The sequence below is a fragment of the Lepidochelys olivacea genome, assembly GCF_965140295.1.
Source record: "Lepidochelys olivacea isolate rLepOli2 genome assembly, chromosome: 15".
NCBI lineage: Eukaryota > Metazoa > Chordata > Testudines > Cheloniidae > Lepidochelys > Lepidochelys olivacea.
In genome coordinates, this window is record NC_140425.1 from 15,013,520 (window position 1) to 15,041,296 (window position 27,777).

The 27,777-nt window shown below is 44.6% G+C and overlaps 2 protein-coding genes across 6 annotated transcripts in view; one reads left to right on the plus strand and one right to left on the minus strand.

The window, feature by feature from the left end:
* Positions 1-472, minus strand: part of MED15 (mediator complex subunit 15) — a 41,727-nt gene extending 41,255 nt beyond the window's left edge. Inside the window, exon 1 of one of the 3 annotated variants that reach the window (XM_084649492.1) lies at positions 299-472. In XM_084649492.1, the coding sequence (XP_084505618.1) occupies positions 299-366 (68 nt within the window). In that variant the 5' untranslated portion in view covers positions 367-472. The remainder of the gene's footprint in view (positions 1-298) is intronic. The other 2 variants (XM_084649493.1, XM_084649491.1) reach the window with 2 other exon arrangements.
* Positions 473-610: 138 nt separating this feature from the next.
* Positions 611-27,719, plus strand: KLHL22 (kelch like family member 22). 3 transcript variants are annotated; one of them, XM_084649495.1, is made up of 7 exons: positions 611-1,026; positions 11,634-11,907; positions 16,978-17,143; positions 18,472-19,190; positions 23,515-23,707; positions 25,570-25,803; positions 26,628-27,719. In XM_084649495.1, exons 2-7 carry the CDS (start codon positions 11,681-11,683, stop codon positions 27,003-27,005), a joined length of 1,917 nt encoding a protein of 638 aa, XP_084505621.1. In that variant the 5' UTR covers positions 611-1,026; positions 11,634-11,680; the 3' UTR covers positions 27,006-27,719. The 3 variants fall into 3 exon arrangements, with proteins under 3 accessions (XP_084505621.1, XP_084505620.1, XP_084505622.1); XM_084649494.1 differs by lacking the exon at positions 611-1,026 and adding an exon at positions 7,302-7,397; XM_084649496.1 differs by lacking the exon at positions 611-1,026 and adding an exon at positions 7,543-7,834.
* Positions 27,720-27,777: the final 58 nt, after the last annotated feature.

Genomic DNA, 27,777 nt, shown 5'->3' on the forward strand with positions numbered 1-27,777 from the left:
GGGCAGCAAGGAGGCAGGCCGCCCCTGCGGCCACCCCCACAGGAAGCGGCTGCCGACCAGGACGGGGGCGGTGCAACACGGCAGGAGAGAGAGAGAGAGAGAGACATCGCGGCGGCCTGCCAGCGCCAGAGACAGGCGACTGCGGGGAGCGGGCCCCGCACGCTCCGGCTGCAGGGCGGGGAGTGTCACGGGTGGCCGGCCAGCCAGTCTCCCTGCCCGGGCAGCGGGCAGCCGAAGCAGGGCGCGTTTGCGGCCTAGGCTGCTCCGCCCCCGCGTCCCCACGGGGCCCCGTACTCACATCTGGCTGACCAGCTTCTGCCGGAAGTTCGTGCTGCGCCAATCGGTCTCCTGCCCAGACACGTCCATCCCCGCCCTTGCCGCTGCCGCCGCCGCCGCCACCAACCCCAGCCGCCGCGGTTCCCTCCGCCGCTGACGACGATCCGCCACAGGCTAACCCGGAAGTGACATCAACTTCCGGCGCAGTGGGCGCGCGCGACTGCGCTGGAAAATGAAGTCTCCTTTGGCCTCGGTCTCGCCAGCAGTTCTTCCCCCGATGCATGTTGGGAAACGTAGTCCCGCTGCTTCCACAGTCACATGCGGCCCCCCGATGCGTGGTGGGAGATGTAGTTCTGTGTGTGGAGCCGGCTCAGAGGTAACCGCGCACCGGGCAGGACGGTCCCGGCTGCTCAGCAGCACTCCGCCGGAAGGGACGCTGCTTAGAGCCCGTGGCCCCAGGGCGGCCTTGGTCCCGCAGTGAGGCAGCCCCCGGGGGGCTTGCAGCCCCACCCGGGGCCCTGGGCAGCTGAGGGGTGCGCACAGTTTCCTAGGATAAGAGAAAAGGAGGGCTTGTGGCACCTGAGAGACTAACCAATTTATTTGAGCATCAGCTTTCGTGAGCTACAGCCCACTTCATCGGATGCATTCAGTTTCCTAGGAGAATTTTATTTTGTCTTCAGTCCCTCAAGGGCGAACGAGAGGCTTGGGCCTTAGCCCTACAAGCGGCTCCAGGAAGCTCACGTCCTGCAGGTATGCACAGCTCCATTGACTTCAGCGGGGCGTCACACAGGTGGTGTAAGGGCTTGCCCAGGCGGAGCAGCCTGCACGGATGAGGCCTTGGTTACAGCCAGCATTGCCTCCAGTCCGTCTATTAAATGCTTTCTCTCCCAAAAGCCAGAGTGAAGTCCCGCAGGGCATTATCATGCCCTGCCCCTTCGCTGCTGCCCTCCTAAATGGCTTCAGAATTTAATGCTTTAATTTACAAAAATAACAATGGGAGACTATTCTGTTTGACAATTTTGTACCTACTATAGGCCCCTGTGCTTAAGCACGAGTAGTATCACCAAATTCACGAGAACTACACACGTGCTTAAAGTTAAGCACAGGATCAGGTCTTTAGTTCCAAATAACATCACCTCTTACTCATCTCCATGCATTTAGCATTTGTATAAGTGCTTGCAGAACCAGAGTTTATGATTCTTATAACTGCTAGATCTGAGGGGAACATACTTCTTTTTTTGTTTGTTTACTTTGTGCATTAGACAGCACTACATATTTGCCCCCTTGCTAAATAGATCAGTGGGGCCACCCTGAAGAGGCACATAATTAAGAATGGGAAGAGACAGAGGACTAAAGTAATAAATCTAGTAAAGGCATCAGAAGCAGGCAAAGTGGAGCAGAGGTCTACTACATGGGGCAAGATTATGGAGGACTTTATGTAGATGAGGAAAAAAAATTAATAGGGTGCTGTAAGAGACAGGTAGCTAATGAAAAGATTCAAGAAACAGGGATGGAGTGATGGGATAGGAAGTTTACTTTGGGCAGCCTCATTTTTTAACAGACTACAGGAGGAAGAGGTGAAAGACATGGAAGCCAGACAAGCTAGTTACAGAAATTAAGACTAGATGGAGACAGACCAGGTGCCCCTCAGAAAGATTTAAAGAGAAAGAAATTCTTCAGGTTAATTGAAATTATTTTCTTCATATGACTTTTACATCTATAATTCATTTAAATTGAAAACTGAAAATGAAAGTATAAGGAAAGAACCAAAGGATGACCTAACAATTAAGAAACATTCCTACGGAGCAGCAATCAGTGGTATTTCTATAGTTCAGGTTCCACATACTTTTCATAGTAAAAATCTAGTTATGCAAGTTCCAGTTGACTCAAACAGAATCAGGATGACATTTACAGCCAATTTAAAGTGTGGGGAGTAATCATCACAGTGTCAGTAGACTCACTGTACTGACACCAAGTTACAATGACAAATGTTCTGAGACAAGCAGCCATGCATGTTGCACTTGTGATAATGTGGCAAGTATGGGCACCTGCATATTACAAAGGAAGCCACACAAAGCTTTCAGAGCTATAGCTGCAGGAAGAAGCTTGTTAATAGGTTTGTAATTATAATACACAGAAAGATGTGGAAAAGGAAATGAAAATACATTCCCTGGCAGGCAAGTTAGAGGTACAGCGGTAGTGGGATTTCTCTGACTCAAATAAGACACTGTATTATTAATCTTTGAGGCAGTAGAGTGGGACATGGCACACCTAGGAGCATATTTGGTAAGGGAAATGTCAACCAAATTGTACTCACTTTGCTGGTCGTTCACTTAGCAACAGCAGCACATTTTGGAGTAAGACACATGTGGATAGGACCAGTCACTGTAGTGTCTAGGGCTTCAGAAATTTCAGACAGTGAGACAAACATTAATACAAGTGATGAGGCAGTCAAAAAAACCACACAGGTGAAACTGGATAGCACACCTTTGTGAGACTGTGAGTATTACTTCGCTCTCTGCTGAGTGCAGCACTGGAATGGCCCAATTCAGGCATGTAGGTGGGATGCTCTAGTCCAGCAGCAGCTGTGGTTTCTCAAGGGGAGAGAACGGGCAGAGCAAGGCTGTGTGCTTATATGTTCCCAAGTGCCAGTTTCTTAGCACTATAAACCCCTATACACAAGTTGCCATTTCCCTCATTTGGTAAGGGGTTTCTCTCATATTGTACTGATGTTACTTTCTTAATAAGCTATCTTATCTCTCAATTATGTGGCAATTACTTACATTCACACTAAGGGACTGATCCTGAAAAGTGTGATGAGTATAGATTTTTTATGAGGAACTTAGAACCATAGAATTATAGGTAAGGGGTGAGGTTTTCACGGGAGACTAAGGGAGTTGTGCCTAACTTGATATGATGCTGTAAAAGGAAGGAAGATAATGAAGATGTTCAAAAGGCATAAGTAGCAGCGTTTTGATCAGACTAGAAATGGGAGGCCAAACAGGAGATTATTACAATAATTAAGACTAGACAGAGTCGATAGATCCTGGTGTCATGGAAAGCAGTGTGGGCAGTGGGCACTGTTCCCTCTAAGCTCTGCGTGTGTGCGCGCTCTCACACAGATCCTAAACCCCAAGCACACGGTGAAACACCACGCACACATTTATCCCGCGTCCCGACCGCACATTGGTTGGGATGCCCTTTGTCCCGATATCGGGGACCACTCACAATCACTGCTACAGTCCTGGGGCTGACATGGCGGCGCTTCCTGGGGCAGCTCCTGGCTGTGCGCCTGCCCGCTGGCAGGAGCCTGCAGTGCGGGCGGTGGCTAGGCACAGAGGTGGAGGGGGTCTCAGTGTGCTGCATTGGCTCCCTCCTGCCCAATCAGAGCTGCGGGGGCAGGGCTTGCAGGTGCAGACAGTGGGCAGAGAGCCCTCTGCCCCCCCCCCACACCCGACCCTAGGAGTCAGAGGGACCTGCTGGCTCTTAGGGTCTCTGCGCGCTGCCGATGCCTGCAAGCCCTGCTCCGCGGCTCCGGCAGCTCCCATTGGCGCTTTTCCCGGGCAATGGGAGCCACAGAGCTCACGCTTGTGGCAGGCACAGCTCGTGGAGAGTCTGGAGACCACCCACCCCACCTCTCCACTCTGACCCTAGGAGCCACAGACCTCCCAGCAGGGCTGGTGAGTGCGGCCAAGGAAGGGGGCAGAGCGTGATGGAGTGAGTGTCTGGATTGGAGTGCTGGGCTGTGAGGGTGTGGAGGGCGCTGGGCAGTGCGGGAGGTTTCTGTGTTTTGGGATGCTAGGCAGTAGGGGCCTGTTGGGGGGTGCTGGGCTGTGGGGGAGATCTGTGTGTGTCAGAGCATTGGGCAGTGGAGGTCTGCGTGGGGCATTGTTTAGTTGTGGTGGGGGGAGTGTGGGGAAGGGCACTGGGAGGGAAGGAGGGAGGAGAAATCTGTGTGTATTGGGAAACTAGCAAGTGGGGGGTTCTGCGTGGGGTGCTGGGCAGCTGTAGGCGGGCTGTGGGCGGGGGGTCGCTGGCCAGGGGTGGTGGTGTGCACAGCACTGTGCATTTGTGGTGGAAATGTGGGGGGAGAGTTGTGGGGAGGCTCTGGGCATAGTGGGTTCAGGGGGTGCAGGGCAGGGGAGCTGTGTGGCTCTCTTGCTACCCCCTCATCCCCCCACTCGCCCAGTTTGACCTGATATTTCACTCTTGCGATCTGGTCAGCCTATTTACAGGCCACTTTTGACATTGTTCATCCGCCATCTATCAACACAACAAGATTCTAAAAGCTGGCAAGGGGGGGAAAGGAGGGCAATGAATCATACCCCTCCCTGCCAGCATTTTGAATGTGGAACGTTGATCACGTCGGGACGGTCGGGACCCACACATCTCCTTGTAGTCTATTCATTTGGCTGTGTACAAACTCAAGTACGTGCAAATAAGTCAAAATGCCTGGCTGTAGTTGCTAAGGAACTGCAAAGATTTCCCAGAAATGAACAAAGGTAAGTGTTGTTTCTGTGATTGAAATCTTTCAAAGGCATTGGACTTCATACATTTATTTGTGATGTTTTACCATTTTCCCACGTTTTTTTTGCCACAGATGCATGGACGTGATCAGAGCTATGCACAAACTTCTGGTATCCTGATCGGTATGATCTCCCATTTGCCCTTTTGTCGAGTCATGCTGTTAAGCGCATTGAAATAGTAGCCATATAATAAAAGTATTAATTTTAAATAAACCAATCTGGTAAAAAATCAATTCCAAAATGTCACTGTCTAGAGGTCTAAAGCGTAAAAGAACAGCGACTTCATTTAAATCTGGATGGCTGGATGAGACTATAGAGACGGTTACACCGAAGTCACATAGTGTAATGCTTGTTAAACTTTGTGAAATATTTATATATCATGAGGACAACGGAGTGGTTTGTGTATATTGTCGAGATTCTAGAGCTTCAGGAGAATTTTCAACAGGAAGAATGTGGAACAATGTTTGGAAGTTGGATTTCTTAAAGCGTCATCTGTCAAATCCCTATGTTCAAAATACAAAGACTTCCTTGCTGAAGAGATTGTTATAGTCAGTCAGTACAATGACTTCAAGTTTGCAGTAGCTGACAGAATCAAAAGCCAATTGGTTTTAAGTTTCCCAGATATGGTGACATTTGCTCACCAGAATGAACAGTTTCAGGATCTTGCAAAGTTGACGGATATAGGAGGAACATTCCTAGCATCAAGTGCAGAGTGTGAGCGTGGCTTTAACTTAATGAACACTCTAAAAAACAAACTACAGAATCATTTACGAGTAGATCATTTGGACATGCTGATGTGTACTAAGAGTTACCATCTGGATGGAGGATTGATAGATCTGGACAGAGTTTATATTGAACGGGCAAAAGAAAAAGATTGCAGGGAAAAACAGTCAGGTTAGTTTAGCAGTCTTTGACATTTCGACCAATAAGGAAATTAAAATGCATTTGTAATTACATATCTTATTCTTGGCTGATAATCATTTATTGATATATTTTTTAGGAAAATTTTAAATTTAAAACACAAACTGTTGTTTTTCATTTTTTACTTATGATGTCTCTATCTGAAAACCCATATAAGTCGACACAAATTGCAAATTAAAACTTTTTAAATATATACACATTTTAGTCACTTGGGCACATTTGCCTCATGGTGCACAAATTTGAACTCAGCTTCAAATATTTGCACAGAAGAAATTTTTTGCGCACACAGCCTGTCAAAAATTAGAGGGAATATTGGCAGTGGGATACAAGTTGGATGACTGCCAAGCCAATGGTCCTCAACCAGGGGTATGTGTATCCTTGAGGATACACAGAATTCTTCTGGGGGTACATCAACTCATCTAGATATTTGCCAAGTTTTACAACAGCCTACATAAAAAGCACTAGCAAAGTCAGTACAAACTAAAATTTCATACAGACAAAATGAGAAAGTAAGTGATTTTTCAGTACTCGTGTGCTGTGACACTTTTGTATATTTATGTCTGATTTTGTAAGCAAGTAGTTTTTAAGTGAGGTGAAACATGGGGGTATGCAAGACAGATCAGACTCCTGAAAGGGTTACAGTAGTCTGGAAAGGTTGAGTACTGTGCCAAGCTAGCATGATGAAGCAATGTGTTCACACAAACAGTGCACACTAAATCAACATGCAATTAATTAACTTTCAAAGTAAATTATATGATATATATTAACTGACATGTTAGTATGCTTTAAGAATTGTATTGTGTGTACCAAGGTCATTTTAATCAATGTGCACAAACTAAAATTAGTGTATAGTAAACCTCCCATATGGAGAAGCCCTTCGAGATGTAGATCACCTCAGTCTCAATAAACCCACTCTAATAATTGCACATCAGTGCACAGTGGTGGATTTTCTGAAATAAGCAGCCACGCATATCGTTCATCTGTGAAAATGTGGTGGACCTGGTCACCTGTAGGACACAGGGAGAAGCTATGAAAACTGTGGATGGAGGACAACAGCATGCTAATATGTTTACAATGGAAATACACTGAAAAATATAGAGCAGGAAGATAAAATACATTACACAGCTGGCAAGTTATTGTTTGTCAGAGCCAAGGGACTGATAGTTTTGTAGTAGAAAGATTTCTGTGACTCACTGCACCCTTTGCCTCCGTTTACAAATAAGTTACCGGTAATAAAAGCTCTTCGGGGGGGAAAGAAGTGGGTTATGGTGCATGTAGGTGCACTTAACACTGCATCATACTTCATTTCGGAGATATCATCCAAATTTCTCTCTCTTGCTGGCCATTGACCTGTTAGCATTGGCAGCACTTTTAGGATGAAGTGTATGTTTGGATGGAACCGGGTCACTGCATTAAGCAGGGCAAATGTGCCAGACGCCTATCCGAAAGACATGAGAGATGTCCCGATAGCTCTACAAGCAGGCAGATCTATGCGCAGCCAGCCTGAGAGAGGAAATTGGTGAGGGCCCCTTTAAGGGGGGCTTGTGGGCGGAGCCCTCTGTTCAATCACGTGGGAAGGGCGCTCTGGCCAGACTCTATGGTTGTGCGACGATGAACCCGGAAGAAGGCAGGCGGGCGGGGGGCGCAGGCGTGAGGCTGGGGTCGCCGCTGCCGGTAGGTTACTGCAGGGCTGTGTCCAAGTGGGGCGCCCTCTGCCCTCCCCGGATTTTCCAGGCGGGGTGCGGGGGGGGGCTGGCTCCAAGGCCCCCGCCGGGGGTGGGGGGGGAGAACCAGTGACAACTAGCTCCCCCCGACTGAGCTGCCGCCCTGCCCCCACCGATAGGGAGACACCCCTCCCCGGGGGCGGGCGCCCGCGCTCCTGGCCCCCGCCACGGGGTGCGGCCCCCCCGGCGCCGAGTAAGGCTTGGTGCCCGTGAGCGGCCCGCGGCGCTGTCCAGCAACGGAGTCCCCGACTGACCAGCCTGCTGGCCCGTGCCGGTGGCTACACGGAGGCGCTGCCCAGGGCGCAAGGAATCCGCCCACCCCGGATATTTTAGGCCCGCTTCTTCTGGCGCGTCCCCTCCCTCGCCGTCCTCCTCATCCTTTGCTGGGTAAGGGGCTGCCGCGGTCGGAGAGCCATCTTGGTGTGTTTGTGGCGAGGGAGAGACACACGAATAGGTGGGGTGCAGCTGTCCTTGCGATCCTTCCCTGTCCGCCCGCTCGGCCGGCGTGTAACCCAGCGGCTTATTTCGCTGGAGCCGGGACTCTAGGGAACGAGTAGCGCTCAAAAGCGTTGGTGGGAGCCAGTAGCAGGACTGGTTCGGTCTAGTCTTGCCTGTGGGAACCAGGATCAAATAAACGATCACTTACAGCCCCATTTCTGTTATTTACATTCGTGATTCTGAGATCCCTTTTAATTGACCGCTGGAAACTAAAATGTCTTCTGCAGGGCTGTTCCCACAGCTTTAGAAGTACTGTTACAACCACAAATAGGATCAAGGCAGAGAGGTTAAAGGTGAATGAGCGGTCAGCCTTGTCCTTCAGGTGTCAGGAAAAGCAAAGCCGCAGTATATAGCAGGGAATCTCATTGAGAAGTCAAATCTTCGTCCCACCTGTAGTGCTCTATTGGTAGAGCAGAGACTGGATTCCATTGTTCTAAATGGAAAGAAGATTCTTTAGTCAGACTGCTGACCCCGTGCTGTTCTTATTTTGAGTGTCTAGCTCCAAAACTAACCTAGCCCGTGGTCCCAAGGGCCACTATAGTTTCATCACTGAGTCCTGACAAAGCAGTCATGGAATAGGGTTGCTAACTATGCTGTCCTGCCTTATTTGGACCGTGTATCTTGAGATTGGGATGACTGTTGGGATGGTGTTTTCAGTTCCACGTGAGCAATAATTGTAGCAACTAGAAGGGATAGTTTGGGAGTAAAACTGGAAGTTGACTTTACCTGTCTTTCTTGCCTGACCTGAGAAAGGACATGAACTGATTAGTTTGGAACCCAAATTGATTTCTGGGAAACTATCTTTCAGTCTTGTGTAACCTGGAATACCCTTTTCATAATTAGGAATCTGTGGGTTGACATTAGGAACTGGACATTGGGAGTGATATTAGGAAACTGGAACTGCCCTGTTATTGGAAAGAATAGGTACTTTGTTGCAAGAAAGCTCCTTTCTTCTAACCCATAAAAGATAGTACAGAGCCTGTAATAGATCTTTGGGGCCTGGAATTACTTTGGGAAGGAAAGTAATGTTTTATAACAGATGCAATTGGTATCAGTAGTGCCAGTGAATCCACATATGGCAGTTAAACCATTAGATCATGGGTTCTCAAATTTTTTAAGGGTGGACCACAACTTAAATGTCTCCTGGACACCTTTCTCTCATTCACAATTATATGATATCTTTGTGGCAAATACGGCAATGACTTAAATGGAAAAGGAATATTGAGAAAGCATTTATGTATTTTTACCTGTCTTAATCTGATTTAACAGTTGGAAACACAGGGGAGAGCAAGCAACGTTTGACCAGATAGCTACCTGCACACCAACAAAATATCATTCAGTGGACCAGAATTTGAAAGCCATTGCATTAAATTACCTACTGCTTAAAAACCTGCACAGTCTCACAGAATCTTTAGGGTCCTTTTTAAGTTCAACTTTTCTCTGTCATTCTTTCATCTTTTTTATGAAAGAGATGGTTAAAAAAAAGTGCTTGTTTTTATACCAGAGTTCAGCTGCGGCCGCTGTCTGTCAGAATCCATGTGACATCCTAAGTAGAAGCTGTGACAATTATAATGTTAAAAACAACAGGCGAGCGTGACCTGTAAGGAGGAATAAATAGCAGAAGCAGTTGAACTCTTAAAGATACATTGAGGCCTTATGAAAAAGCTTTGGAAAGACTTTTTTGCTTATTTAGCATTTTTTCTGTATTTATAATTCCATTATTATGCATTAATGCCCAGTGCGTGGCCTACAAGGTAGCGCTCAAGAACACAGTGCAAACTATCATATGGTAATTTTATAGTTTGGGGAAAGGTCGCATGAGAGAGAAATATTGGGCAAGCATCTCCGTACAACAGCCACTGTTAAGAAATTCGTACTTTTAAGGTAACTCCATTATGGTGTGTTTCTGAGAAACATTTTGTGAACTACTATATTACAATAATATATTGCTGTTCAGAGAGAGAGAGACACACACACACAAAAAGGGAAAAGTCGCATAGTAATGTAAACACTAGTAAATTCAGTGGAAGTTTTGCCATTAACTTCGTTGGAGCCAAGATTTTCCTCATGATCTCTAGCAGTGGTTCTCTAACTTTTTTTTTTTTTTCCACGGACCACTTGAAAATTGCTGAGGGTCTCGGCAGACCACTTAATGGTCTTTCCAAATTTAGTTTGTACCGTTAGCTAACTATTGTAAAGCGCTTTGGATAAAAGCGCTATATAAAAAAAACACTTCATAATAATTAACGTTTTTTTGTTCTACAAATAAAAGCACACAGCTGATATTTTAATATCCGTAGTCTTACCTTTCTAATGCGACGGATGTGCCCTCTCTCTCCCCCGCCACAGAGCTGAGGCTGGGAAGGAGGGCTGTCTCTCCCCAGCAGCTGCCCTGGAGCAGGGAAAGTCGTCTCTTTCTCTGGCTGCCGCAGCCCTGCGTATCCCAAATTCACCCCCCTCCTTCTCATCCAACTGTCCCCTCCCACCTGCCGCCTATTACCCCCAAGGCTACCACCTCACTTTATATGGCGTCTTCTCCAGGGTCCAGACACCTAATTAGTGGAGCCATGCCTGTGCAGCTTCACTAATTAGGTGGGTGGCCCTTCATTCTCTCGTGTGCAGCCGCCCAAGCGCGCACCTTAGAGGGAACTATCCGCAGACCACCTGAATTGAGCTTGTGGACCACTGGTGAACCACTATCCATGGACCACAGTTTGAGAACCTCTGATATAGAAAACAGAACTTGTACTAAGAATAATCTCTACAGCATACTACAAATGATGATGAGCATAATGTGGGTATGTGAGCATATGTGTTGCAGTTTATGAGTAGGAAGAACCTGTATTTGCATCTGAGAGTAGTCTGTGATTGGATAATTAATGTCTGTTGTATTGCACAAGACAGTTGAAGTTGTATGGTCAGTTTTAACTTTGGCATTTCCTGACTCTTGATTGCCTAGCTATGCAATTTGCAACTTTAACATTTTCTCAGCATAACTTTGCAGTGAATACTATATAGTAAAATATAGAGCTGTGAGCGTAAATGTAGTTTAGACAATATTGTATCATGGAGATTTCTCCCTTTCAAATGTTCCACTGATTCTAGAGACTGGAAATTGTTTAGAAGTTCAGTTCTTCCTGAAAGTTGTCTTTATATTCCTACTTTAGTGCTGTTTTTCTAGAAGGTTACTAATTTTGACAGCAAAAGCATGCTCTCACAGCACTGAACATTCATAGCCAAGGTTGTAAAAGGCCAGTATGGTCTCCAAATGCCTTAGTGCCTTCCTTTCCTTGATTAGCCGTGAGTGTAGGGACCCTAGCCCTGGGCCAAGAAGGGGCATTTGTGGAAATGTGCTTAGCTAATGTAAAAAGGCAAAGACAAGAAAAAATACAACAAAACAAGCCCTTTGATGTACTCTGGTAAACTAAAGATGGAGACTCAATTTACAGCTTCTGTTACAGCAAAGGTATCTAAGAACACTGTGCAGCTGGGAATTTGGTAAATGAAAGTGACATTTTGCACCAAACTCTGCTCTTGGTGTAAATCCAAAATAATCTCATTGGGGTAGAACCCTGTTTTAAGGTCTCTCCATTGTACTTAAGGGTTTGTGTGTTTTGCTGATTGTGATAACAGATAAAACGTTGTTAATCAGCAAACACAAACATTTGCTATTTTTGTTGTCTCACAGAATTCCTCTTGCTATAACTGGTGAGGTACTGAGAATTTCTGCTTGTGATGGCAGAGGATCAGGAGCTGACTCAGCCATGCAAGACTCCCCTGGAGCCCTCCCTCCAGCAGTGCACCAGCAACACTTACCGCAGTGTAGAGCACTCCCAGTCCTTACTCACTGGCCTGGTAGCTCTCCGAGATAGTGGCATCCTTTTTGATGTAGTCCTGGTAGTGGAAGGGAAACCTATTGAAGCTCATCGGATACTTCTAGCTGCGTCATGTGACTATTTCAGGTGAGTCCAGTGTCACTGTGAATCTGTAACCAGCATCTTTCTCAATATGATTCGAACAAGGAAAAAAAAAAATTGTGTCTGTACTTCCATCTTTCTTCCCCTGGGACTCCTCGTCCTTTCCCAAGTTGTACTATGTTGCATATGGCATACCAGGCTTTATTCAGAACACTTTAATGCCTGCCCATTGCAATCTGGAGGCCTACCCACAGAGGAATGAAAGAAATAGAAATTGAGCCGTATCTTGGAGTATCCTTATCCTTGTGCATTTAAAATCAGACCCTTAAGATGCGTTGAATGCATTTAAAATATTTAATTTGTCTCTTTTTATTTTTCTTTTGTATGACTTTCAAAATAAAGCTAATCTCTCATTACTCCACATTGAGTTTTGCTTCTAGGTGCCTCCATTTCACTCAGAACCCATAGTAGCTGGAGGAACATAGTGTTCCCTGTTTTATACGTGCCCCATTTGTTAGAAGTATGACACAGTCATTTTACAGAGCTGTTAAAGTTCTATTGGCACCAACGAGATTTGGCCTGTTACAGTAATTTCATAATACATAGCAAGTTATAAAACATGTTGTGGGAAGTAGTGGTCCTACATGCTGTTGTTGTTTATGTAACTTGGGAGGGGCAATCCAACTCCTGATGTAGTCAATGGGAGTCTTTCTATTGATTTTCAGGGGAGTTGCAGCAGCCCTTAGTTGCTAAAAATTAAAAATACTGAAAAGTCATGTCTCGCATCATAGATTTAATGTCCCGGAAGTTTTCAGTTCCAAAACCACATTAGTTCTAGTGAGTGGCACGCAAAAGTGGGACAAGCCTTTTTGTTTTAACCAGTCTTATTTGGAGTAATACCACACTGATCCAAAACACACACTCCCAGATTTCAGCTCTGAGCACATTTAGAGCAAATTGGTTTCTTTGCATTCCTGATGGTGCACTTGAAGATTCTGTCTCCTTCAAACACCTCCTACTTCTTCAACCCACAAATCCTGATGTAACAGCCATCATCTTTCTAGACAAGGATTGCATGGGACTTCCTTAGACCCCATCGACACTGCTTTGGGGTAGGTTGCAGCTGAATGATGTGAAGCACTCCTTTCCCTTCCTAGCAGCTAAGGGTATGTCTACACTGCATAGTGTACCTGTGTCTAGCCATCCATGCCTGCAAAGCTGTGCTTGTCAAACTTGCTTATGAGCGTGCATACTGCAGTGGTATGAATGCCCCATGCCCTGTCCACACAGTCACTGCATTGACAAATTTCTGATGTTCTGATTTCTGGAAGCTGGGGTTGCTTATGGTGCATGGGAGGTGAGTAGGAGCTTGGGAATTAGAAAGGCCAGAACACACAGGCCCCAGGAATTGTGGGATAGCATTGATGGACTGTCTCAATCTGAATCTAGCCACATGAACCCTTAGCTGTGTCTTTGCCACAAAGTGGGAGGGCAGAGATGTGTGGTACAGTGAGACAAGGGCTTATACCAGTATCCCTGGATGAGCCATCAAACGCATGTGCTGAGAACATATAGGCACATGACTGAGGGCTTTGTGTGGATGGTAGGAGGAATTGGGCTTAAACATGTTTCAGAGTCTGTTAGACCTGCAATGTAGACATTTAATGGGCTTGTTCACCGTTGAACTGAGTGCACTCACTTCTCTATCACCCCACCCCTTTTTGGAAGAGAACACAATGGCATCTGAATCCATGGGTCCTTTGTAGCAATAAAGCACTGTTATTAGGCTAGCACACTTCAACGGCTATTTTAAACTTCTTTAAAAACAAAGGCTTATAACATGAACTCTAAAACCTTTGACAGGTTAGTCTGTATTCACAAAAAGAAAAGTCGTACTTGTGGCACCTTAGAGACTAACAAATTTATTTGAGCATAAGCTTTCGTGAGCTACAGCTCACTTCTTCGGATGCATTCAGTGGAAAATACAGTGGGGAGATTTATATACATGGAGAACATGAAACAATGGGTGTTTCCATACACACTGTAACAAGAGTGATCACTTAAGGTGAGCTATTACCAGCAGGAGAGCAGGGTGGGGTGGGGGGAAAACCTTTTGTAGCGATAATCAAGGTGGGCCATTTCCAGCAGTTGACAAGAATGTCTGAGGAACAGTGGAGGGTGAGGGAGGGAATAAACATGGGAAAATAGTTTTACTTTGTGTAATGACCCATCCACTCCCACTCTCTATTCAAGCCTAAGTTAACTGTATCCAGTTTGCAAATTAATTCCAATTCAGCAGTCTCTCGTCAGAGTCTGTTTTTGAAGTTTTTTTGTTGAAGAATTGCCACTTTTAGGTCTATAATTGAGTGACCAAAGAGACTGAAGTGTTCTCCGACTGGTTTTTGAATGTTATAATTCTTGACGTCTGATTTGTGTCCATTTATTCTTTTACGTAGAGACTGTCCAGTTTGACCAATGTACATGGCAGAGGGGCATTGCTGGCACATGATGGCATATATCACATTGGTAGATGTGCAGGTGAACGAGCCTCTGATAGTGTGGCTGATGTGATTAAGCCCTATGATGGCGTCCCCTGAATAGTTATGTGGACACAGTTGGCAATGGGCTTTGTTGCAAGGATAGGTTTCTGGGTTAGTGTTTTTGTTGTGTGGTTGCTGGTGAGTATTTGCTTCAGGTTGGGGGGCTGTCTGTAAGCAAGGACTGGCCTGTCTCCCAAGATCTGTGAGAGTGATGGGTCGTCCTTCAGGATAGGTTGTAGATCCTTGATGATGCGTTGGAGAGGTTTTAGTTGGGGGCTGACGGTGATGACTAGTGGCGTTCTGTTATTTTCTTTGTTGGGCCTGTCCTGTAGTAGGTGACTTCTGGGTACTCTTCTGGCTCTGTCCATCTGTTTCTTCACTTGAGCAGGTGGGTATTGTAGTTGTAAGAATGCTTGACAGAGATCTTGTAGGTGTTTGTCTCTGTCTGCGGGGTTGGAGCAAATGTGGTTGTATCATAGAGCTTGGCTGTAGACAATGGATTGTGTGGTGTGGTCTGGATGAAAGCTGGAGGCATTTAGGTAGGCATAGCGGTCAGTAGGTTTCCGGTATAGGGTGGTGGTTATGTGACCATCGCTTATTAGCACCGTAGTGTCCAGGAAGTGGATCTCTTGTGTGGACTGGTCCAGGCTGAGGTTGATGGTGGGACGGAAATTGTTGACATACTGGTGGAATTCCTCAAGGTCTTCTTTTCCATGGGTCCAAATGATGAAGATGTCATCAATGTAGCGCAAGTAGAGTAGGGGCATTAGGGGACGAGAGCCGAGGAAGCGTTGTTCTAAATCAGCCATAAAAATGTTGGCATACTGTGGGACCATGTGGGTACCCATAGCAGTGCCGCTGATCTGAAGGTATACATTGTCCCCAAATGTGAAATAGTTATGGGTGAGGACAAAGTCACAAAGTTCAGCCACCAGGTTTGCCGTGACGTTATCGGGGATACAGTTCCTGACGGCTTGTAGTCCATCTTTGTGTGGAACGTTGGTGTAGAGGGCTTCTACATCCATAGTGGCCCGGATGGTGGTGTCAGGAAGATCATTGATGGATTGTAGTTTCCTCAGGAAGTCAGTGGTGTCTCAAAAATAGCTGGGAGTGCTGGTAGCGTAGGGCCTGAGGAGGGGGTCTACATGTTAGGGGGGCTTATTCCTTCACCCACTTCCTTCCCTGGTCCTTCTCGCATGAACAAAGAGCAACAATACCCGAAGTCCAAAGGTGCAAAGAATTCGATGTTTATTGGGGTGAACTTCCAGCAAGCATGATTCCAGTTTCCTTCCTTAGTATCCTCCTTCCGAGCTCTGACACCACAGAGCCTTACACCTGTGTCCCTGTTCCCATTCCTGCCCTTAGCAAAACAGTATTCCAATTTCCTTACCCCCATTCCCATTTCCCCTCTTTAGCAAAAATTATTCCAATTTCCACACCCCCATTCCCTGTTCCCATCTCTCCACCCACACACCCATCCCCTCCCTTCCTGATTGACTGCAGACTATATAGTAAAACTTGAGTTCAGTTTAGCTATATCTTAACCAATCATTTTCCTGAAATTTAACTAACCAATCCTAACATATTGTAACATGATTATGTAACCAATTATATCCCACCACCTTAATAGTTTACACCCAGCAAAATTAATTATACAGCACACAGGAACAATCACAGAACCAGACAGAGATTATACAGACAAACAATAGCAAAGTGGGAACTATAATGACAAAACAATACAGAAGTGAGGATTTCACATCCCAGCTATTGATAAGTGAGTTCTTGCCAGACAGGATGCTATCAAACTAAGTTTCCTTTTACATTTTCTAGGCACTTCCCTTTCTCTGGAGGTGATGGGAATACAATTCTGTCCTGATAGTGCCTAACAGCCCAATAGCACCTTATTTCAATGTGACTAGTTTGGAATGTGAGGATGTGACTGTTCGCTTCCTAGCTTATGGCTGCCTCTGCTGCTTAGCCAAAGGCCTTAGCCTAAGAACAGGGCCTCAGACTGTCACAGTAAGAGAAGGCCCTTACACCAGCAGACAGTGATTCTGATTCTTTCTTTTGTACCTCTATAACTAGCCAAGTGATAGGAATACACCTAAATTCTTAGAGTATAGGCCTTTACAGACAGGCCTGAATATCTATATCCTAACACTACATAGCCAGACCCTGCTGTCAGGGTGCCAATGCCTGATGATGGGGCATCCAGGATTTCCAGGTTTATGGATCTTGGGTAGCAGATAGAATACCCCAGGTTCCAGGGGTGTGTCTGTGCGGATTTGTTCTTGTGCTTTTTCAGGGAGTTTCTTGAGCAAATGGTGTAGTTTCTTTTGGTAACCCTCAGTGGGATCAGAGGGTAATGGCTTGTAGAAAGAGCAACGCTTTCTCAGCGTACTTCCTGGAGTACGGGATTTGGGAACAGGCATGGAGGCTTTGCAAAGCTATCTGTCCAGTTACCCATCTGACCGAGTGTTTTGGATGTCCCCAGAACAATATGGCTAAGCTGGGTTGAACTGTACATAGCTTTGGTACGTCTCCAGTGTAGCGTGTACCTTTTTTCTTTCTGCAGAGGAATGTTTGCTGGTGGTCTAAGAGAGATGGAACAGGAAGAGATTCGTATTCATGGAGTCTCCTACAATGCTATGTGTAAAATCCTGAACTTCATATACACCTCTGAACTGGAACTCAGCCTGAACAATGTGCAAGAAACGCTAACTGCCGCCTGCCAACTTCAGGTGAGGGATTGGGAGATGGAGCAAGAAGACACAGGGAGGAATGGGACAAATAAGGAATGGGGACACTCTGGGGAATAAATGGGAGAGGTTGAAGAGGTGAACAAACACAATAGAGGAGGAGTAAAGGGGCAGGGGCTTTTCTGTCTACATATATGGATTTGACTAGAACTTTTTTCTGAATGCTCTAAACTGTGGAGTAAGGGCTTGTCTACACTTGCAGTGGTGCAGCTGCAGCACTTACTGAAAGGGCTACTCCCCCTGCCCTCCTGTTGACATAGCACCGTCTACACTGGGGGTTAGGCATGTTGCTAAGGCATGTGGATTTTCCATACTCCTGAGTGACGTAGTTATACCAACATAAGTTTGTAGTGTAGACCAGGGCTTTGTAAGTAGCTAGAGATGTGTATAAACTGGGTTTGGATGGATGGATATGTTGTTTATATAAGTAGTTTTATGTTTTTATTTATAATTTTTCATCATTTTATCCAGAGTGTGATTCTTTTATAGTGGTTGACTTCCCCGATGTGCTTAGTGACTCCTGAGGGGAGATTCTGTTAAGAGTTCCTACATTATGATCTACATTAAAGGACCTAACTTCCTTCTTCTGAAACTGTTTTGGTGCTGCAGCCTCTCAGGCTCTCATCTACAGTATAAAGGCTGATTCACAGACCCACTATGGGTGGAACTACGATCCCAGTTGATACAACTACAGTGGCTCTTGTTTTGCCATGAAGACAGTTTTTGCTTCTTTTATTTCCTACACTGTACATGCTGTGATATTAGATCACATACTCACTAGATATTTACTCTATTAACCTTTGTGGAGTCAACAGAAGTTTGTCATGTATAGCAAAGAACTTTCCTGCTATCTCCTGGTGTCCAGAAGCAATGTGATATTGTACTCAGTAAACTACATAAAATACATTAGCTTTCCTTGCAAAAGGTTTCCTCTACATTTGAATGATACAGCCCAATTTACTATCCTGTTGTGCCTTTCTGTGCGTCTGCCTTTCGCACACTGGTTAATCTGTCTGGAAACAGAAGAACTATATTCTGTTCATCTACAAACTCACATTGGATCATATTCACGTCATCTTTGGTGAAAGCTATGGTCAACAGTACTCCATTAATCTATCAGTTTTTATTTCCACGCAGTACTGATAACAGCCAGAGACCACTGTCAGCCTTCTTGGTGACAGGTGTTCCCTGCAATTTATTACAACTTCCTCAGCTTGGGTCTTCCGTACTCCTATAACTCTGGTCTCTCCAGTGTAAGAGAAGAATTTTTTTTACTGAAATAAACAAACAATCTGCTTTGTCTCTTGTAGATTCCAGAAGTCATTAAGTTCTGTTGTGATTTTCTCATGTCCTGGGTGGATGAGGAGAACATCTTGGATGTATACAAATTAGCTGACCTCTTTGACTTGAATCAGTTGAGCGAGCAGCTGGACTCCTACATTCTCAAGAACTTTGTAGCTTTCTCAAAGACAGAGATATACCGCCAGCTACCCCTGGAGAAGGTCTACTCCCTACTGAGCAGCAACCTCTTGGAGGTCAACTGTGAGAATGAGGTTTATGAAGGGGTGCTTCTGTATCATTACACCCTAGAACAGGTAGAGACAGATCAGGTCTCACTGATGGAGCCTCCTAAGCTACTGGAAACAGTCCGCTTCCCCCTGATGGAGCTCCAGATCCTGCAAAGGCTCCATGACAAATTAAGCCCATGTCCATTAAGAGAGACTGTAGCCGATGCACTAATGTACCACAAGAATGAATGTCTTCAGCCCATGCTTCAAACCTCACAGACACAGGTGAGGTCAGAGTTCCACTGTGTAGTGGGCTTTGGAGGGATGCACTCCACTCCATCCACAGCCCTCAGTGACCAAGCCAAGTTCTTGAACCCCATATTGGGAGAATGGAGGCACTTTACTGCTGCATTAGCCCCCAGAATGTCCAACCAAGGAATTGCTGTTTTCAACAACTTTGTATACTTGATTGGGGGAGATAACAACGTACGAGGTTTTCGAGCAGAGTCCAGGTGTTGGAGGTAAGAGGAGACTACTTCTGCCATCATTATTTTTTACCAGCCAATTACCATTCCCTGAGTCGGGCAGTCACTTTCACAGTGCACATGATAGCTGGCCAGAAAAGTTGGGAATTGTACTGAGATCTCATTGAAAGAAACTGCAAGGACTAAGGAAGACCAACCTGATTGTAAAGGAGGAAGCTTTCTGTATGTGCATGTTTCATTTGCTAATCAACCACAAGGGGGAAAGCAAATGTAGCAACATTACACAACAGCTCTGTTGAGTTGTGGTAAAATTATCCTTGAGTTCTGAGCATGGGACTGGGAGCCAGGAACTCCTGTGTCCTGATCTTGGCTCTGACACAAACTTCCTCTGTTACCTCGATTGATTTTCTTAATTTCTCTCATCTGTAAAATGGGGATAATATTTACCACCCTGTAGCGTTGTTGTGAGTCTTTATTAGGTTAATGTTTGTAGAGCGCTTCAAAGTCAGCCGTGCTACTGTATGTAAGCGTGAAGTCTTGTGTGTTTGCCTGAATAGGGCAGGAATGGAAGCTTGTTAACTGTTTCTGAAGAGAGAACTCTTCATCCCTTCTTAGACAGAGGGGAAATGTCAGAATGATTGTCTGCAGCAATGAATTAGGATGATCAAAAATTCAAAGTTGTAGTATATGTGAATCTGATATAAAAGGCAAGTGATTTAAGGAGCACAGCTGTGAAACACTTTAAACACAATTGTAACATCAGTTGATTATTTTGAATTGGTGTGTATAATGCCATTAAAGAGCATCCTGCTACTTCCCAAGATTGAAGCACAACTAAATAACGTAAAAAAAAGTCTTAAAATTTAAGTTAGAAAATCACAGTTGAGCCTGGTAACAGTTTTGGGTTTTTTTTTAAGTTCCATTGAGATCAGGCGTTCTTTCTAGATTTTAATGCCCATTATGTGGCTAAACAGGTGTATTACAAGTCCTGTGTCTGACAACATCCTTTTGTCTGCAAACTAGTGATTTTTATAGGTTTTAGTCCAGTTCTTGTGTTTGTCACGTGCAAGATGAATTTAAGTTCCTGCCATTGCATTCAGGCTGCTCCTGTAATTAAGATTTCAGTATTTTATCTGGAATTGATATTTAGGGGGTGAAAGCTAAAGTTTGAAAAGGTTGAAGTACCTGTGATAGGTTCATAGAATCATAGAATATCAGGGTTGGAAGGGACCTCGGGAGGTCATCTAGTCCAACCCCCTGCTCAAAAGCAGGACCCATACCCAATTAAATCATCCCAGCCAGGGCTTTGTCAAGCCTGACCTTAAAAACTTCTAAGGAAGGAGATTCCACCACCTCCCTAGGCAACGCATTCCAGTGTTTCACCACCCTCCTAGTGAAAAAGTTTTTCCTAATATCCAACCTAAACCTCCCCCACTGCAACTTGAGACCATTACTCCTTGTCCTGTCATCTTCCACCACTAAATAGTCTAGAACCATCCTCTCTGGAACTACCTCTCAGGTAGTTGAAAGCAGCTATCAAATCCCCCCTCATTCTTCTCTTCTGCAGACTAAACAATCCCAGTTCCCTCAGCCTCTCCTCATAACTCATGTGTTCCAGACCCCTAATCATTTTTGTTGCCCTTCGCTGGACTCTCTCCAATTTATCCACATCCTTCTTGTAGTGTGGGGCCCAAAACTGGACACAGTACTCCAGATGAGGCCTCACCAATGTCAAATAGAGGGGGACGATTACGTCCCTCGATCTGCTCGCTATGCCCCTACTTATACATCCCAAAATGCCATTGGCCTTCTTGGCAACAAGGGCACACTGCTGGCTCATATCCAGCTTCTCGTCCACTGTCACCCCTAGGTCCTTTTCCGCAGAACTGCTGCCTAGCCATTCGGTCCCTAGTCTGTAGCTGTGCATTGGGTTCTTCCGTCCTAAGTGCAGGACTCTGCAGTTATCCTTATTGAACCTCATCAGATTTCTTTTGGCCCAATCCTCCAATTTGTCTAGGTCCCTCTGTATCCTATCCCTGCCCTCCAGCGTATCTACCACTCCTCCCAGTTTAGTATCATCCGCAAATTTGCTGAGAGTGCAATCCACACCATCCTCCAGATCATTTATGAAGATATTGAACAAAACCGGCCCCAGGACCGACCCCTGGGGCACTCCACTTGACACCGGCTGCCAACTAGACATGGAACCATTGATCACTACCCGTTGAGCCCGACAATCTAACCAACTTTCTACCCACCTTATAGTGCATTCATCCAGCCCATACTTCCTTAACTTGCTGACAAGAATACTGTGGGAGACCGTGTCGAAAGCTTTGCTAAAGTCAAGAAACAATACATCCACTGCTTTCCCTTCATCCACAGAACCAGTAATCTCATCATAGAAGGCGATTAGATTAGTCAGGCATGACCTTCCCTTGGTGAAGGGGTTGTCACCCCTTGGGGTGCAGTCTGGAACCACTGTGCCCCCTAACAATTCAGCTAGGTTGGCCTTTCTCACATTGCTCTGGTGATACGCAGCCAGCCTCTCCGGGGACTGTTATCACCCAACACAACAGCAGGTGGTGCCAGACACCCAACTGAGTTACCTGAGTGCTTTACCTAAGCTACTCAAGAATTTAATATATATAAGCACCAGCCAATTTCCCAGCTCCCCAGCCTTGGACCCCTACTGGAGTATAAACCCAGAATTATACTGTCTTGCACTGCACAGGGATCTGTATAGTGCAAGCTCATTAATAGCGTTCACTCCACTCTTGCTGTGAGGAAGATATGCAACAAGCCTGTGTTATAACCAAGCTGAGATTTTTCCCAAACACTTCACTCAGAAACCCAGTGGTTATGATAAAACTTAAAACACGTTTATTAACTACAGAAAGAGAGATTTTAAGTGATAACAAACTGATTAAAGCTGGTTACCTAGGAAAATTAGACAAAAACACAAACTAAGCCTAATATACTAGATAGGATTTGAATCAGCAATATCTCACCCTCACTGATGATACAAGTAGTCCACCAAGTTGCCAAACACAGGCTAGAATCCCTTTAACCTGGGACCAGTACCTCTCACAGTTCAGTCTTTGTTCGTCAGGTGTGCTCTTGTGTGGAGAGTGAGGCCCAGAAGTGATGTCCCTCCCCATCTTTTTATAGCCTTTCCATATGGTAGGAATTCTTTGTTCCAAGCTAAGTTCGCAGCCCAGTTTGTGGAAAAATACAGGTACCAAAACGGAGTTCATTATCTCATGGTCTGGTCATATGCCCTTGCATGCCTTGCTGAGTCATAGCAGCCCTTATCTGTAGGCTGTCTGCAGCATTCTCAGGAAGGTTCACCAGGTGGGGGATAAGCTTCTCCCAAAGCCTATTGTTTTCCTTAATGGCCCATTACCTTGAATAGGCCCTTCACAATCAGCTGTCTAGACTGCCAAAGAGTCCTGTGGCACCTTATAGACTAACAGACATATTGGAGCATAAGCTTTCGTGGGTGAATACCCAGTTCTTCGTCTGACGAAGTGGATATTCACCCACAAAAGTTTATGCTCCAAAACATCTGTTAGTCTATAAGGTGCCACAGGACTCTTTGCCGCTTTTACAGATCCAGATTAACACGGCCCCTCTGATACCGTCTAGACTGGAAGCATCTTGCCTAGTGGGTGTCAACCAGGTGTAACCACACTTTGAAGTACAGATACATAGTCAATATTCATAACTCCAGATACAAAAATGATACATGCATACAAATAGGATAATCCTATTCAGCAAATCATAACTTTTCCAATGAGACCTCACATGACACATTCTGTACAAAGTGCATCATAATGTTGTCATAATTACATTATATTCATACCACTATGAAGAATATAGGTTGCAGAGTGTCACAGTACCCTCTTACCAGCAGATATCTGAACAAATCAAAGAAGCTCCAAATTTTCATGTCCTTCTTGGCCTCTCGAATTCCCAGGTACAAACTTTGTGCTATTTTTAGCCAATTTTTACATTGTGGAATGATTGCAAATTAACAAGGTTGATGGTATGTAGACTGGCAGTGGTGCAAAGGATACTGGAAACAGTAGACGTGTACAACATGATAATATTTGCTTATGCATTCTCCTTCAAAATACAATAAAAACTTAGCTGATAAATATATTTTGATATGAATGGCCAAATTTCACTCTAGTGAATTGCACCTCCTTACAGCGAAGCTGAATTTGGGCCAAAGAGAATGCATTGGTCTCAATCTATGTATGTGGTGCTGACCCATGTTCCAGCAATGATAGTGTCCACGTCTCAGTACCCTGTGGTAGATTTGTGTTGGTAACCCAGTTTGATCATATTCCCTTACAAGGTATGACCCACGACACAACAAATGGTTCCAGATCCAGTCCCTGCAGCAAGAGCATGCTGACCTCTGTGTCTGTGTTGTGGACAAATATATATATGCTGTCGCAGGGCGAGATTATCATGAAGACCTAAGGGAAGTAGAGAGGTATGATCCAAAAACCAACACGTGGGAATACATGGCACCGCTGAGGAAGGAGGTAAGGAATGCACATGCCAGCAAACGCTAATAAGCTCCCTTAATATTTGCCGTCATCTTTCCTAAATGCTTTTTGCTACTTTTCTCAAGCATACCTCTCAATCTGCAAAAATTCTTGTGGCTGTCAGTGGCCTCTGTGTATGGGACAAAATATAGTAAGACGGATGCTTAAAATATCACTGGATCTGCTTCTTTGTGTATGTTCTCTCTAACTGAATCAAAATGTTAGGCCTTAAAAATTAAGTCATATTGAGAAATTAATTTTGCATTTGCACACCATCAAGGTAAACATCCTATGTGCATGACAGAGGTTAGTTTGGATGTAATATTAAGCCAGTATACCTCTTTGTGAGAACGGTTGAGAGGTATGTTCTCAAATGGCAGCTCCATAGAAGTTGGAAGTTTGTATTCTACTTTCCAAAGAAAAATAGTTCCTAAATAATGTAGGGTCTGATCCGGAGAGGTACTGAGCACCTACAAGTCCCATCAGTTTTAGTCAGAGTTGCAGGTGCTCAATATGTCTCAGGATCAAGCCCAAAACTGGTATGGGCAGAGAGGGAAAAAATCCCTAAGTGTATGAGTACCAGGGACAATGTTCGTATGACCTCCCATTGAAATTAGATACTTGTCTTCCTCTTTTCTTACTAGTTTTCCCCCCGTAAATGTTAACTTTATTATTGTTTTTTAAAAAAATTAAAATTTAATTTCATGCTGGTGAAAGGTGCCTGCTTCATAGCCTTGGAGAATGAAGGCCTCTGTTTATTCCCAGAATGGATACAGCATGGGCAGCAGTAGTGCAAGCTTCCCCCGTCTCAGCCCTGATCTGAAGGGACCACCTCTAGGGTGATAGGGTAAGTCAGTCTCTATGGCCCATTCAGTCCTTGGCCACTGTTGTGAGACTGCACGCAAAAGTGCCAGTGGTGGAGGTTTGTGATATGACCATCAAACAAGGGTGCTGGTGGTGGAGGTTTATGTGATGTGACCATCAGCTCTTGGTGAACTAAATTGAGAGCACTGCGCTCTTTTGAGATAAGTCACTGAACAGCCACTTACATAGTATTTATCCTTCTAAGTTTTCTACTTAACCAGCCAAGAAGTGTTGTTTTTAGGTCTCTAAGAGACAGTCACAAAACAAGGAGGACGTAATTAAAAACTGCATGCAAAAGTTCTTGATGACAATTTTGGCTAGGAAAGAGAAGTAAAATTCTAATTCACCTTTTCAAGAAAGTATGCTGAATCCTACTATAACAAGTTTTGTAGCAGGTTAACAATACAAAATAAAACCACTTCACAATGCTTCTTATCTGAAAACCTCAAGTCGCTTTACAAACACGAAAGTATTATTCCCATTTTACAGGTGGGGAATGGAGGCACGGACAGGTGAAATGACTTGCCTGAGGTCAGTAATAACAAATCAGTGCTGAGGATAGAACCCAGGTCTTACGACTTGCTCAAGTTCTATCCACTAGGCTATTCTGCCTTTCTGATAACCTTGCTAAAACTTCTGTAAGACTTAATTTCTACACAGGGCTTCAAAAAAGGCAAGGGAGGAAAGCACTGGTATTGAAGAGGTGCTAATTCAGGAGCACTAAGAAACATGAAGGCACTGCAGTTGTGGAGGAGTCAGAGAAATTCTACTTAATTTCAGTTCAAGGACTGATCCTCACACCTACGGAATAACAGCATACACAGAATTCTTCCAAATGTTGCCATCTAAGTAATCAGAGGAAGATACCATCTCTGATGTCATGTATTGCCAGGAGATATATATTCCATACTTACTTACTGTGCTTGACACTGGAGGAAACACAAAAAATGAAAACTGTCATTCCCCTCTGTGCCTTTTCTTTTGTGATGGTGTAGGTGTATGCACATGCTGGAGCAGCACTGGATGGAAAGATGTATATTACATGTGGGAGGAGAGGAGATGATTATTTGAAGGAACTACACTGTTATGATCCAGGGGCTGACCGCTGGGACAGCTTAGCTGATGGTCCAGTCAGACGTGCCTGGCATGGGATGGCTGCACTTCTGGGAAAGCTGTACGTGATGGGAGGTAGCAACAATGACTCTGGCTATAGGAGAGATGTTCACCAGGTGAGAAGATGTCATGGCTATTTCTTTCCTGCCCGGACATATGACACTCACATTGTGTCGTCATACCTTCCTCCCATTGAGATAAAAACACAACTACCAGCCACACACTAACTATTGGACTGCCTCTCCTCCATCTAACTGACAAACATTGCAGTGCTTTACTTACTCCTCCCACCCCTGCATGCATTCTCTCTGACTTCACCAACATTAAAACTCTTAATCCTTTTGGCTTCTTGTAATTTAGAAAAAATCAGTGGTGGGTGGTGAACATCCAACTGGGCGGTGCCTTGGTGATAGCAACTAAGTGCTCTGGGTATTTTCCAGCAAGGCAAATCTAAATTCTGTAGCACTCTGGTGTGGCAGACTAGAAACTCTGCAGCAGCTTCATTAAAACTAAAAAAGTTGTTGTATTTTTAAATGAATAATATGAAATTAAGTCAATTATTATCCAATAGTTTTGATTTTAATTCAATTTATTTTACACTATCCCCACACTTTCATTTTTTTGATATGTCAAGTGCTTTGGTATTTGCAATGCATAACTAGACAGTGTCTTGAGGAAGGTGTTGGCACTCGATTGGGAGCAATTGAGTTTTAGCATTTGTAGTGGCATAGAATTTGTGAGAAACACATTTGTTAGATATTTCTACTAAAATGAATCAGCAGTGAAAAAGTTAGCAATGTTGGGATTTATCTTTGAGATTTACACATAATACCCATTATGTAATATTAATATTGTACACTATGGCAGACACCCATTACATGTAGACATTTTAAATGTTTTTTAAAGGAATAAGTTACCTTGCATCTTTATATTCTTTTAGGTTGCCTGCTATAGCACAAGTACTGATCAGTGGACAAATGTATGCCCTCTACCTGCAGGGCATGGAGAGCCAGGTATTGCTGTCTTAGCCAATAGAATCTATGTCTTGGGGGGCAGATCCCACAATCGAGGGATCCGGATGGACTATGTCCATATTTATGAAGCTGAAAGAGACTGCTGGGAGGAAGGTCCCCAGCTGGAGGATGATATTTCTGGGCTGGCTGCCTGTGTCCTCACTCTGCCTAGGGCTATTCTAATGGACACAGAGAGGTGGACTCCAGAATGGAACCCAGAGCGACTACAGCATCACCCAGACTTTGCCTCTGAGGTTATGAGTGTGTCAGACTGGGAGGAATTTGACAATTCAAGTGAAGATTAAGGACCCGAGGATTTTTTTTTTTCAGGGAGGGAAGAAAATTAAGGCTTGGGAAATTATTTAGAAACTTTTTAATGTCTTTGGTATAACATACGTTGAATCAATATTTAAACATTTGGAAACTTAAACGTTCTGTACAAAAGGTCTTCTGCATTCTCTCTATTTGTCACAAAGCAGCAGTGTGAAAGCAACCAAAGAACTTTCTTTTTTTTTTTCTCAATAAAAAGACAGAGGTTTTTGCCCTTTGAAGGGGCCTCTTTTCAACCCACAGCATGGACAGAAGAAGCACAAAAGACCTAGCTTGGCTAGCTCCTTTGCTTCAAACTTCCAGCATGAAATCACTTCCTTGTTCCTCTGTAATGACCCTGTCAGCATCAAATCTAATGGCCAGGAAGATACAACCAAGTGTCTGCCTGTGGCAGTTGTCAGTCCGCTGTATAGGTCACACAGTGAGAGTGAGTGCTGTAGCAGTGACCGCAGCAAGAACGTTGGTTCAAACCCTCCTCCCATCTGGGCATGCAGCCATCCTCATAAAAGGCTTAGAAACTGTGATCCGACTCCCACTTCTGAATTACTATACTGCAGGCTTTGTCAACAAGGTGGAAGACTTCTAGAAAAATGATCTTTGTACTGGTTATGGTAATCTCTTTAATCAGATGAACTTTTACAGATACCATTTGTTCACAAATGAAATAATAAATCCTTGTGGGAACTTTTTATTATTTTTTTTTGGTTATTGTTTTTTTTCCCCCACCAGAATGTGGTAATCTAAAAC

What these genes read in the sequence shown, in the direction of transcription:
- KLHL22 (XM_084649495.1), top strand. Translation starts at nt 11,681, where the DNA reads ATGGCAGAGGATCAGGAGCTGACTCAGCCATGCAAGACTCCCCTGGAG. An exon ending in CTGCCGCCTGCCAACTTCAG is followed by an intron (nt 17,144 to 18,471) that starts GTGAGGGATTGG and finishes TGTCTCTTGTAG; the next exon opens with ATTCCAGAAGTCATTAAGTT. An exon ending in GCAGAGTCCAGGTGTTGGAG is followed by an intron (nt 19,191 to 23,514) that starts GTAAGAGGAGAC and finishes TTCCCTTACAAG; the next exon opens with GTATGACCCACGACACAACA.